At 45.1% G+C, this 13,790-nt stretch overlaps 2 protein-coding genes across 3 annotated transcripts in view; one reads left to right on the forward strand and one right to left on the reverse strand.

Annotated features, from left to right (window-relative positions):
• The window catches only part of LOC310636510 (uncharacterized protein), a 161,530-nt gene that overhangs the window by 15,470 nt on the left and 132,270 nt on the right, over window positions 1–13,790 (reverse strand). The window lies entirely within an intron of this gene.
• LOC310636518 (uncharacterized protein) overlaps window positions 1–13,790 on the forward strand; it is a 59,093-nt gene that overhangs the window by 417 nt on the left and 44,886 nt on the right. Inside the window, exon 2 of the mRNA XM_083356436.1 lies at window positions 572–3,040. Coding sequence (XP_083212562.1) covers window positions 777–2,531 — 1,755 coding nt within the window. The 5' untranslated portion in view covers window positions 572–776 and the 3' untranslated portion in view covers window positions 2,532–3,040. The remainder of the gene's footprint in view (window positions 1–571; window positions 3,041–13,790) is intronic.

The following is a 13,790-nucleotide window of genomic DNA, read 5'->3' on the forward strand; positions in this document are numbered from 1 at the left end:
ATCGACAAGCTCAGTGTCCTAACCCACTGAGCCACTGCGTCCCTTGAATATATTTATACCCTCCCTAAACTATAAAGAAACAATAGGAAGCCATTTTAGGAGGACCCCATGTTCACTCTGGAGGCCCAAAGAACAGTGTCCATGAATACCTACATAGGCAATTATGCTCTGCATAATTAGAGCTACCTGACACATACAAATCCTATAGGGGGGAATCTTTGCCATTTCTCTCACATATAGCAACATACACACACACACACACACACACACACACACACACACACACACAGCAGCAAAACAAAAAGGGATCATCCACAATTCAGGCAGGCAAATGTGGAGCACCAGGGACTCCGTCAGCCATCCCTCCTCTCAAATTTCTAAGAAAAGGGCGGGGGGGGGAGGTCAGGTCCACAGGGAGGATCCCAGCATTGGTTTGATTGGGGGGGGGAATGGCGGCTTTGGGGACCCCTCCATGGTTCATGTAAGGTGTCTTCTAGCCATTGTTTGGGCTATTTGGAGAGCTGAAGAAATCTTCCTCTTCTCTTTACATCTTTTCCTCTTCATCCAGCAGGTGCCACCGGGAAATCCTTTGGATAAAGTTCTGCTTCCAGGATCCAGTCTGGGTCACTCACTGGAACCAGAGGCTTAGTTTTCTTCTTTGGGACTCATGCTGGAGCCCATCCTCCTGCCCGTCTCCCAACGTTTTGTCCAAAGTTCTGCTTGTTAAAGAGTTTTCTCGGTTAGAAAGCCCTGCAATTGAGCAGCCCCTGGAAATTATGCAGAGGGAGGAATGCTTTGGCCAAAGGTCCCCTCAGAGGAATCAGGGGAGACTCTCCAAATGCTCCGAGTGTGAGAAATCCTTTGCTTACCGGTCCCTCCTTTTGATCCACCGGAAGATGCACACGGGGGACGGTTCCCATCTGTGTTTTCTTTGTGGGAACTCCTTTCCTGGAATGTGGAGCTTTGCCAAACATCTCAGGCGCCACCCTGGACTGAGGCCCTATAAATGTGGAGAGTGCGGGATGCGTTTTGCTAAAGGCTCGGACCTTGGAGCCCATCAGCGGATCCACCAGGGAAAGAGACCTCAGGAATCCTGGAAGCGCTGGGGACGATTTCCCGGCAGTTGGTGTCTTTCGAGGCCTCGGAACAGCCCGACTAAAGAGAAGCCCTACAAGTGTATGCAATGTGGGCAGCGCTTTCCTCACAAACCAGAGCTGCTTAAACATCAACAAATCCACACCGGAGAAAAACCTTATCAATGTCTGGAGTGTGGGGAATTTTTCCGTTATATACATTTTTTAAAAAAACATGAGAAAATTCACACAGGACAGAATCCTTATAAATGCTTCGTGTGTGGGAAATGTTTTACTCGCCGTTCATCTCTTTGCAGACATAATGAAACCCACGGAAATGAGGAAAGCAGAACCTGCCAAGAATGTGGGAAATGTTTCTCCAGCAAGTCATACCTGCTGCAACATCAGAGAATTCACACTGGGGAAAGACCCCATCAATGCCCAGAATGTGAGAAACAATATCTGACTCCTGCCGCACTTCGTAAACACCAAAGGAGGCACACGGGAGAAAAACTCTATAAATGTCAGGTTTGTGGGAAAGGTTTTTTTGAAAAGTCAGCTCTTTTTCAACATCAGACAATCCACACAGGGGAGAAGCCCTATCGGTGCATCGAGTGTGGAAAATTTTTTCGTTTGATATCAGGCCTGAGACTTCATGAGAATGTGCACAGGGGAGAAAAAAAATTCAGATGTTTAGATTGTGGGAGAGCATTTGCTCATTCATTCCAATTTAGACGTCACTGCCAAATACATACAGGAGAGAAACACTATAAATGCTCATTGTGTGAGAAATCCTTTCGTTGGAAACAATATCTCAGAGAACACCAGTGGATTCACACAGGAGAGAAGCCTTACAAGTGTGTGCAGTGTGGGAAGGGCTTTACTCGCAACACGCAGCTTTTGATCCATGTAAAGCTTCACACAGGAATAAAATGCAAAGTGCAGAAAAAGGAAAAGTGTCCAGAATGTGGGAGATGTTTTTCCAGAAAGGCACACCTAATTCGACATCAGAGGCTTCACACCGGAGACAGGCCCTATCAATGTCCAGAATGTGAGAAACGATTTGTAGAGTCTGCTCAACTCCTAAGACACCAGAGGGGGCACAGAGGAGACAAGCCCTATAAATGTGGAGTGTGCGCAAAATGTTTTCTCACAGCAACAATGCTCCGGGTTCATGAGAGAATCCACACAGGGGAGAAGCCCTATAAATGTGGGGAGTGTGCGAAATGCTTTCTCACAGCAGCACTGCTTCGGATTCATGAGAGAATCCACACGGGGGAGAAGCCCTATAAATGTGGGGAGTGTGGGAAAGGTTTTCTCACAGCAACAGTGCTTCGGGTTCATGTGAGAATCCACACGGGGGAGAAGCCATACAAATGCGGGGAGTGCGGGAAATGCTTTTCCCGAAAAGATCACCTTGAAAAGCATCAAAACGTCCATACAGGAGTGAAGCCATAAAGACTCATATAAGAATGTAGAAATGTTTTTGCTCAAAAGGGAGACATCAGAAGAATCAGACGAGGGGAGAGTGAAGGTAAAGAGATCAAATGATTGCAGAGGGATTTACTGTTTCATATTTTTCTTGTGTAGAGTTAAATATTTAAAGTAAATGAAATGATACTTGGAATTGAACAACAGATTATTAGGGAGAATTTGAAACTGAACGTGCTTGTGCAAACAATGGACATGTAATTACTTGGTTATCCATGATAATCTTGGTATTGTTCTCCAACACTAAATTTCCAAAACTGCCTGTGTTTATACTCCTCCAACTTTATCTTCCGTAGAACGGGAATTTCATGGCTACCATCTTAATATTCCGTTACTCTAGACTATATCAATAAAATAACCATTCTTTTGGGTTTTGTTCCCTGACTTAGCCTCCCTTGAAGAGCTGACATCTGTCTTGACCCTGTAATCTCATGTTTCTTTCTAAGACCAACAAGGCAAAGTAACATTAAATTTAGGTCCTACCCCTGGGATTTCTTTGCTACCACCCAAGTGTTTTCAAACCATTAATTCATGAACTTGTTTAAAAAATCCAGATTGGGCTAAAGTGCATCTTTGTGGTTTGGTACATTGTGTATCACGATACAGATGTTCAGACAAGTAAGGGTGCAGAGAAGAGCAACAAAGATGAGTAGACAAATGGTTGAAGGCACTGGTTATGTCTAGTGAGTCGAACGAAGAGAAGGACTAGGGGTGACAAGAGGGCAGTCTCCGAACAATTGAGAAGGGGTCACGAAGAGGGGGTCAACCTATTTTCCAAAGCAAGTGATGGGGTGAACAAAAAGTAATGGCTGGAAATTAACCAAGGAGAGATCCACCCTAGAACTAAGGAGAAATTTCCTAATATTTAGAACAATAAGCACACAAGCTTGTCTCCAAAAGTTGTGAGTCCTCCATGGTGGATGCTTTTAAGAAGATTAGACAGTCACTTATTTATTTTTATTTATTTTATTTGATTAAATTTATATACCACCCTATTCCCGTAGGACTCAGGGTGGTTTACAGGGAAAAATTAAAAGCATAACATACAAAAATTAAAATCAGTTAAAACAATTAATTCAAAACAATTAATTAATTGTCTAGAATGATTATAGGACTTCTTGCTTAGGCAGGGGATTGGGCTAGAAGACCTGCTAGCTTCTCTTTAACTGTGTTATTCTGTAAAGATTCCTCATTTGTGGCTGGAAAAATTATACAAACAGACCAGTTACCTCACGATCAGGAAACCGTGATGATAACAAAGCTTATCGGATGGTGTTTCCTGATGCTCTGAGATGCAGAATAGGGAAAAACATAGACTAGGAACTAAAGCAGGCAAATCACCGTCCCATACAACCCATGATCCCGGGATGCAACGTGGCTCCCTCTGCTTGCTGTTTCCAACTCCCAGTGCCCCATTTCAGCTCAACATACACGGGGAGTGGAAATCACGAAAGGCGAGGCAGGGGATCCAACTCTCCCTTTGCACCTCCTGGGAGAAGCAGGGAGGAGGAGCAGACTGACTTCCAGGACTGGGAGTAAAGGTAAAAGCAAAGGTTCCCCCGCACATGCGTACTAGTCATTTCCAACTCTAGGGGCCGGTGCTCATCTCCGTTTCAAAGCCGAAGAGCCCGCGCTTGTCCGAGGACGTCTCTGTGGTCATGTGGCCGGCATGACTACACGCCAAAGGCGCACAGAACGCTGTTACCTTCCCACCGGAGTGGTCCCTATTTTTCTACTTGCATTTTTATGTGCTTTCGAACTGCTAGGTTGGCAGAAGCTGGGACAAGTAACAGGTGCTCACTCTGTTACGTGGCACTCTGGCACTCGGGATTCGACCTGCCAAACTGCTGATCTTCTGTCAACAAGCTCAGTGTCCTAGGCTGGTCTCTGTCCCTGGAGCAGCCATGCCCGGTTCCATCATCACCGCAGCCTCTATGGGCTAGGCAACCTCAGCTCCTTTATGACTCATTGACTTCAACTTCCAGAATTCCTGAGTCAGCATCAAGGGTAGGCAACCTCGGCTTTTATGACTCATGGACTTCAACTCCCAGAATTCCTGAGTCAGCATCAGGGGTAGGCAACCTCGGCTCTTTTATGACTCATAGACTTCAACTCCCAGAATTCCTGAGTCAGCATCAGGGGTAGGCAACCTCGGCTCTTTTATGACTCATGGACTTCAACTCCCAGAATTCCTGAGTCAGCATCAGGGGTAGGCAACCTCGGCTCTTTTATGACTCATGGACTTCAACTCCCAGAATTCCTGAGTCAGCATCAGGGGTAGGCAACCTCGGCTCTTTTATGACTCATGGACTTCAACTCCCAGAATTCCTGAGTCAGCATCAGGGGTAGGCAACCTCGGCCCTTTTATGACTCATGGACTTCAACTCCCAGAATTCCTGAGTCAGCATCAGGGGTTGGCAACCTCGGCCCTTTTATGACTCATGGACTTCAACTCCCAGAATTCCTGAGTCAGCATCAGGGGTTGGCAACCTCGGCCCTTTTATGACTCATGGACTTCAACTCCCAGAATTCCTGAGTCAGCATCAGGGGTTGGCAACCTCGGCCCTTTTATGACTCATGGACTTCAACTCCCAGAATTCCTGAGTCAGCTATAGCTGACTCAGGAATTCTGGGAGTTGAAGTCCATGAGTCATAAAAGAGCCGAGGTTGCCTACCCCTGGGCTAGGCAAGACCCTCCTTACCACGCCCGCCTCCCTACTACGGAGCCCATCCTCCACAGCCATCTCAGCCTTGCCAGGTGCCGGACGGGGTATCCCTCGTCCTAGTCCCTCCACAAACTTCGGGGTGAAGCAGGGAGCGAGGACCCCCGGCCGCCTCTTCCCAATCCCGGGAGGAGAGAGGGAGGGAAAGAGGGAAAAGCTCCCGGCCTCTCCGGCCTCCACCCGGCTGTCAAAGAGGCGGCTCGCCCGGCGCCCTCCGAGGGGGAAGCGGCGCTTTCCAAGCCATGAAACTCCGGTGGATCTACCAGAGGAGTAGAGGAAGGAAGGGCCAGAGCGCCCAGTCTCCCAGGAGGCAGGAAATGAAATCGAACAGGGAGGGAGAAGCCTCCGAGGCGCCCCTCTAGGAAGCTCCTCTCGTTCTACCTACTCTCCTCTCCCCAGCTCCCACGTTTTTTCGCCTTTTTCCCCCCTTGCGGCATTTTGGGCGTCGGTGCAACTTCTGGGCGTCCGGCCAGGCTGCTCCTCGGCCCCGCTCCGGGCAGGTGGGGCTGCTCCTGCTCTCCCTCGGCCGGCCAGGAGGAAGGTAGCCCCGAGTCCCCCCTGGGTCCCCGGAGGGTGGCTGAGCCTGCCAGGATCCCGGCTGGAGGCAGGGCTGGACGGGGAGCCTCCGGGGGAAAGGATTTGGGGGAAGGGGGTCGCCCCACGGAGGGAAAGGGTTTATTGGGGGGGGGGGAATATGGGGCAATGGAAAGAAAGACCCGCCTTCTCCCTTCAGTTGGGGGGGGGAGTTTGGTTTAAGGAGGGGGGAGTTTAAATTGAATTGATCTCATATTCTCCCAACCCAGAAAAGATCCACTTTCTTTCTGCTCAATCTAAATAGAGAGGAATGAATATTCTTTGCTTTTATTCTAATTCTTTGTTTTCCTTTTCTTTCTGCAAAGCTGGGCAGAATCTTATAACAAATCATTATTTTCCTGGTTTTGCTTTGAAGAGGCTGTGAGGTGGCAGCCCCTCGGTGGGTTTTATCAATCCCAATACAGCTGGAAGGGACCTTGGAGGTCTTCTAGTCCAACCCCCTCCTCAAGCAGGAGACCCCATACCCTTCCAGACAGGTGGCTATCCAGACTCTTCTTCAAAGCCTCCGGTGATGGAGCACCCACAACTTCTGAAGACAAACTGTTGCACAGGTTAATTGTCCACACTGTTAGGAAGTTTCTGCTTAGCTCCAGGTTGCTTTTCTCTTTGATTTGTTTCCATCCATTGTTTCTTTTCCTGCCTTCAAGTGCTTTCAAAAACAGGTGGACGCCCTCTTCTCTAACCCCTCCCCCCAATATTGGAATACTGTTATTATGTCACCCCCCAGTTCATCTTTTCCCAAGACTGGCCATAAACAATTCCTGCAACTGTCCTTCACAGAAGAACTATACAAGAACGAGCTTAACGTACCTGATAACCATGATGAGGTGCTCACTGACCTTAGGAAACCTGAGCAACAATAAAGCTAGTGGAGATTAATAATAATAATAATAATAATAATAATAATAATAGTAATAATGAGGAGGAGGAGGAGGAGGATGGCCAGTCTCTTCTTAAAAGCTTCCAGTGTTGGAGCATTCACCACTTCTGGAGGCAGGTTATTCCACTGGTTAGTTGTTCTGTCAGGAAGTTTCTCCTTAGTTCTAGGTTGCTTCTCTCCTTGACTAGTTTCCATCCGTTGCTTCTTGTCCTGCTTTCAGGTGCTCTGGAGAATAGCTTGACTCCCTCTTCTTTGTGGCAGCCCCTGAGATATTGGAACACTACTATCATGTCACCCCACTCACCCTTCTCTTCATTAAACTACACATACCCAATTCCAGCAATCGTTCCCTATATGTTTTAGCCTCCAGTCCCCCAATCATCTTTGTTGCTCTTCTCCGTACACTTTCTAGAGTCTCGACATCTTTTTTACATCGTGGTGACCAAAACTGGATGCAGTGTTCCAGGTGTGGCCTTACCAAAGCATTGTAAAGTGGTATTAGTACTTCACGTGATCTTGATTCTATCCCTCTGTTAATGCAGCCTAGCACTGTGTTGGCTTTTTTGGCAGCTGCAGCACACGGCTTGCTCATATTGAAGTGATTGTCTACTAAGACTCCGAGATCCCTCTCACAGTTACTACTATTGAGCAAGGTACCACCTATACTATACCTGTGCATTTGATTTTTCCTGCCTAAATGTAGAACCTTACTTTTTTCACAATTGAATTTCATTTTGTTAGATAGTGCCCAGTGTTTGAGTCTGTCCAGATCCTCCTGTATCTTAAGCCTATCTTCTGGAGTATTGGGTATTCCTGCCAGCTTGATGTCGTCTGCAAATTGGATGACTTCCCCATCTATCCCCTCATCCAAATCGTTGATGAAGATGTTGAAGAGCACTGGGCCCAGAACAGAGCCCTGGGGCACCCCACTACACACTTCCTTCCATGTAGATGCCGTTCCATTGAGGACCACACGCTGAGTACGGCCTGTCAGCCAGCTACGAATCCATCTGGTGGTGATGCTATCTAACCCACATTTTTCTATCTTACCAAGTAGTAGGTTGTGATCTACTTTATCAAATGCCTTACTGAAGTCCAAGTAAATTATATCTACAGCATTCCTCTGGTCCACTAGTTTTGTCACTTGGTCAAAGAATGCAATAAGATTTGTCTGGCATGATCTGTTTTTGACAAACCCATGTTGGCTTTTAGTGATAACTTTGTTCGCATCAAGGTGTTCGCTGATTTGTTGTTTGATTATCTTTTCCAGAATCTTCCCAGGTATTGAGGTCAGGCTGATAGGTCCGTAGTTTCCTGGATCTATTTTTTCCCCTTTTTTGAATATGGGAACTACATCAGCTTTCTTCCAGTCCTCTGGTAGTTTCCCAGTGCTCCAGGGATCTTTGAAAAATATAGTTCAGTGGTTCTGAGATCACGTCTGCCAGTTCCTTGAGAACCTCGGGGTGTAATCCATCTGGTCCTGGTGATTTGAACTTGTCTAGGCTGGACAGGTGCTCACCATTTTCTTGCCTATCTTAACTTGCATTTCTATTCTGTTTTTTATGGCACTGGTTTTGGTAGGTTGGACTGTTTTTTCCCTTTGTGTAAAGACAGATGCAAAAAACGAATTAAATAGTTCTGCTTTCTCCCTATTGCTTGTCACCTTCTTGCCACTTTCCCCCACTAATGGACCAATCATTTCCTTAACTTTTTTCTTGTTTTTATATGTTGAAAGAAGCTTTTTTTGTTATTTTTGACTTTGGTCCCAAGCCTTAGTTCATTTTGAGCCTTAGCTTTCCTCACTTCATCTTTGCAGGCATGGGCTGTTTGCTGATATTCTGCCTTAGTTATGTGCCCCTCTTTCCACTTCTTATACTTGTCCTTTTTATCTTTCAGTTTATCAGAGAGTTCTTTATGCAGCCATGCTGGTTTCTTTTGAAAGCTGTTATTTTTCTTCTTTGTTGGTATTGTGCTAGACTGGGCCTTTGTTATCTCACTTTTCAAAATTTCCCAAGCTTCTTGAGTTGTTTTCCCCTTTAGGATTCTCATCCATGGAATTCTTCCCAAGGTCTCTCAAGTTTATTGAAATTAGCTCTTTTAAAGTCCAAGACTTTAGTTTGGCTGTATTCTATTGCTTGTGCTTCCATAATGTTGAATTCCAATATTGCATGATCACTTCCCCCCCAAGGTTCCTGTGTCTTCGACACTTTCTATCATTTCATCTCTGTTAGTGAGAATTAAATCCAATATGGCTAATCCCCTAGTTCCCTTCTCTACTTTTTGGGAGAGAAAGTTGTCTGCTAGGTTTGTCAGGAATCTGTTAGATCTTCCACTTGGTGCAGAATTTCTCTCCCAGTTGATATCAGGGTAATTAAAGTCCCCCATTACTATTGTGATGCGCTTCCTACATACCTTAGTTATATAAATTTAATAAAATTAAAATTTAACAAAATTAAAATTAACTGACTGGAGAGGAAAGGAAGGGAAAAATGAACAGAACTGCAGATGAGAAAAGGGGGAAAGAGGGAATGGAGAGGGGGTAAGAGGAAGGGATTCAGGATGGATGTTGGACTTGACCAAGACCGCAAACTGCAGAATTCAATGACACCGAAGGGAAAATGATGAAATATGAGAGGAGAAAACCTTTTTAATAGCTTACTATAATTTTATTAAACCACAAAGGCCACGAGATAAAATTTAAGTTTCACTGGGGGTCTCAACCCCCACCATGAGGTATTGCTGACCCCGATGAATATATTTACATCCTCCCTAAACTAAATGTATAATAGAAAGCCATTTTAGGAGGATCCCATGTTCAATCTGTGGAGGCCCAAAGAACAGTGTCCATGAATAACTACATAGGTTGTTCTCTCTGCATTGGAGCTACCTGACATGTGACCAGGGATCTTTGCTGTGTTAATTCAGCCTTCCATCCTTCTGAGGTTGGTAAAATGAGGAATCAAATTGTTGGGGGGCAATATGCCAATTCTGTAAACCGCTTAGAGTGGGCAGTAAAGCACTGGGAAGCGGTATACATGTCTAAGTGCTATTGGTATTCTCTCAGCCATCACGAATCTTTCTTCTTCTTTTTCCTTCAGAAGGTGACCCCAGGAAAAGTGGACAATGTTCCAGTTGTTAGATTTTCTCCGCTTAGAAATCCCTGCAACTGACAAGGTGCCGGAAATTATGCTGGGTGGAGAAATACTTCAATAGAAGGTCACCTCAGAGGAATCAGGAGAGACTCTTCAAGTGCTCTGAGTGCGGGATATCCTTTGCTCACAAATCCCTCCTTTTGATTAACCGGAAGCTGGACATGGGGAATGGATCCCATCTGTGTTTGAAGTGTGGGAATTCATTTTGTCGCTGTGGGGCTTTCCCAAACGTCTCCAGAGCCACCCCAGACTGAAGCCCTATAAATGTGGAGAGTGTGGGAAGCATTTTGCTAAAGGCTGGGACATCAGGGCTCATTAACATATCCACCAGGGAAACAGGCCTCAGGAAGGCCTCAGTGTTTTTCCAGGCCTCAGAACAGCCCAACTGAGGAGAAACCCTGCAATTGTGTGCAGTGTGGGCTTTGCTTTTCTCAAAACTCAGAGATGCTTAAACATCAAGAAATCCACACTGGACAAAAACCTTATCAGTGTCTGGAGTGTGAAAAATCTTTGTTCAAAAAACAAGTCTCAAAGTCCATAGGAAAGTTCACATGGAAATAAAACTTTATAAATGCTTAAAGTGTGGAAAATGTTTCACTCGTAGTTCATCTCTTTGCAAACATGATAAAATACACACAGAGGAGGAAAGCAGAACGTGCCTAGAATGTGGGAAATGCTTTTCCAGAAAATCAGCCATGCAGCGACATCAGAGAATCCACACTGGGGAAAAACCTTATGAATGTCAGGAGTGTGGGAAATGTTTTTCCACGAAAACAAACCTGCAGCGACATCAGAGAAGCCACACTGAGGAAAGACCCCATGAATGCCCAAAATGTGACAAACGATTTGGGACTTCTTTCACACTTTGGAGACACCAAAAGACGCACACAGGAGAAAAACCCTATAAATGTAACGATTGTGGGAAACGTTTTGCTATAAAGGAAAGTCTTTTTCGACATCAGATGATCCACACAGGGGACAAACCCTATCAGTGCATCGAGTGCGGAAAATTTTTTCGTACGATGTCAAGCCTCGGACATCACAAGAAAATTCACAGAGGGGAAAAAATATACAAATGTTTAGACTGTGGGAAAGCGTTTATTCATTCAGCTCACCTCAGAAGTCACTGGCAAGTCCATACAGGAGAGAAGCCCCATAAATGCTCGGAGTGCGATAAATGTTTTTATCAGAAAAATAGACTTTTGATACATCAGAGGACCCATAGTGGAGAGAAACCATATAAATGTCTGGAGTGTGGGAAGGCTTTTTCTTGCCATGAATATCTTAGGAGACATGAGACGATTCACAAAGCAAAGAAGCCTTACAAGCCTGTGCAGAAAAACGAAATGTGCTCAGAATGTGGGAGATGTTTCTCCCAAAGGTCACACCTAATTCGACACGAGACACTTCACACCGGAGACAGGCCCTATCAATGCCCAGAATGTGAGAAACGATTTCTGGTTTCTTCTGAACTCCGGAGACACCAGAAGGGGCACACAGGAGAGAAGCCCTATAAATGTGGGGACTGTGAGAAAGGTTTTGTCAGAGCATCCCTGCTTCGGGTTCATCAGAGAATCCACACTGGAGAGAAACCGTATAAATGTGCGGAATGTGGGAAATGCTTTTCCCGAAAACAAACCCTTGGACGTCATCAAAAGATTCATAAAAGAATGAAGCCATAAAGACTCATGGAGTGTAGAAATCTTTTGCTTAAAAGGGAAATACCAGAAAACTCACATGGAAGAAGACCTAAGATGGTGAAACACTTTTTCATAGTTGTTCAACCCTTAGAAGTAAAGTTCCTAAAATTCTCTGGAATTATTTATTTTTTTATTTTTTTTATTTTAATTTCATTTATATCCTGCCCTTCTCCGAAGACTCAGGGCGGCTTACAAGCTTAGCAGTAGCCTTCATTCTATGTATATGCCTGCTTATTAGGTCTTTCACACACACCCCAAGCGGCATTATTACAAAGTCAGCTTAATTGCCCCCAACAATCTGGGTCCTCATTTTACCTACCTCAGAAGGATGGAAGGCTGAGTCAACCTTGAGCCTGGTGGGACTTGAACCTGCACTAATTGCAGGCAGCTGGTGTTACTTAAGGAGGCATTAGCCCACTGCTCCACCAAGGCTCTTATATAAAGAGTCCTGCTTTGGGCAGGGAGGGTTGGACTTGAAGACTACAACTCTTGTTATTCTGTTATAGGTCTCTTGTGACTAAGAATTTAAAAAGAAAAAGGGACAGTGAAAAAGGTCTATGCTAAGATCTTGGAAGCCCTGAAAACTCTCTTGAGCTGGGCAGGACTACTGCAACGCTCCTTACATGGGGCTGCCCTTAAGAACCACTCGGAAGCTTCAGCTGGTGCAGAGTGCAGCTGCACGAGTACTTTTGGGGGTCTCCCGATACTCCCATATTACACCTCTGCTCCGTGAGCTGCACTGGCTTCCAGTTGCCTTCCGAGTGAAATTCAAGGTGCTGGTGATGACATACAAAGCCCTACATGGCGTGGGTCCGGATTACCTACAGGAGCACCTACTGCCGGCGTCAACGTCCCTCCGTCCTGTACGTTCCCACAGAGAGGGCCTCCTTAGGGTACCACCGGTCAGAGAATGTCGGCTGGTGACCCCCAGGGGGAGAGCATTCTCGGTGGGTGCACCAATCCTTTGGAACCGCTTACCGGCTGAACTCCGGATGGCCCCCGACCTTCGCTCCGTCCGGCGTGATCTAAAAACTTATCTATTCGAACAAGCCGGCCTGGCCTGATGGATTTGGGTTTTAGAATTATTTATCTAATGTATTCTTATTTTATTGCCCTGTACACCGCCCTGAGTCCTCCAGGAGAAGGGCGGTATATAAATCAAATAAATAAATAAATAAATAAATAAATCCAGGAAATATATACAGGCAGTCCTAGACTTACGACCCGAACTTCTGTTGTTAAATGAGACGTTTGTTAAGTGAGTTTTGTCCCATTTTACGACCTTTTCTGCCACAGTTGCTGAGTGAATCACTGCAGTTGGTAAGTCAGTCACGCGGTTGTTAAATGAATCTGGCTTCCCCCATTGACTTTGCTTGTCAGAAGGAAGTCTGCAAAAGTGATCACGTGACCTTGGGACACAGCAATAGTCGTAAGTATGAGATGGTTGCCAACCATCTGAATTTTGATCAGATGACCATGGGGACGCTGCAAAGGTTGTAACTGAAAAATGGTCATAAATTACCTTTTTTCAGTGCCGTTGTAACTTTGAACGGTCGCTAAAAGAACTATTGTAAGTCAAGGACTCCCTGTAGAAGGATAGAATAGGTATCCTAGAGCGCAGCGGAGGGAAGCCCAGAAGTAAAAAGGGCTTAGCTTACGATTTTGTGGTAATTTTAAAAGACCTTTTGGAAGAAACCATAATATTAATGGAAAAAATAATGGATTTTAGGGCATTAGCTGGTTTTAAAATGAATGGCAAATAGACAAAGAAGTTGACCAAAATATGAAAATGGAAACCAAAAAGAATTGATGGGAAAAAGCGATTTTAAAGAAATGAGATCAAAGTAATACAAATTCTATGGCAAAATGATTATGACAAGGCATGGAATCAAATCAAGAAGGATGTGTTAAGATGGGGAAAAAATACAATTGTCCTTGGGTAGAATTTCTATAATTAAAAATGACTATGTTACCCAGACTGATGTTACTGTTTTAAGCAATAGCTATCTAGCTGTCCACGATAATCTCAGGAGTCTTCCCCAACACTGAAGTTCAAAAACTCTCAGCACCCTTCCTATCCTGCTTCTTCAATGTCCAATTTCGCTTCCATAGAATGTTACAGACAATAGTAGTCCTCAACTTACGACAGTAATGGAGCTTAAATAAAAAATAGCTGT

Source organism: Vipera ursinii, assembly GCF_947247035.1.
Source record: "Vipera ursinii genome assembly, chromosome: 2".
Classification (NCBI taxonomy): domain Eukaryota; kingdom Metazoa; phylum Chordata; class Lepidosauria; order Squamata; family Viperidae; genus Vipera; species Vipera ursinii.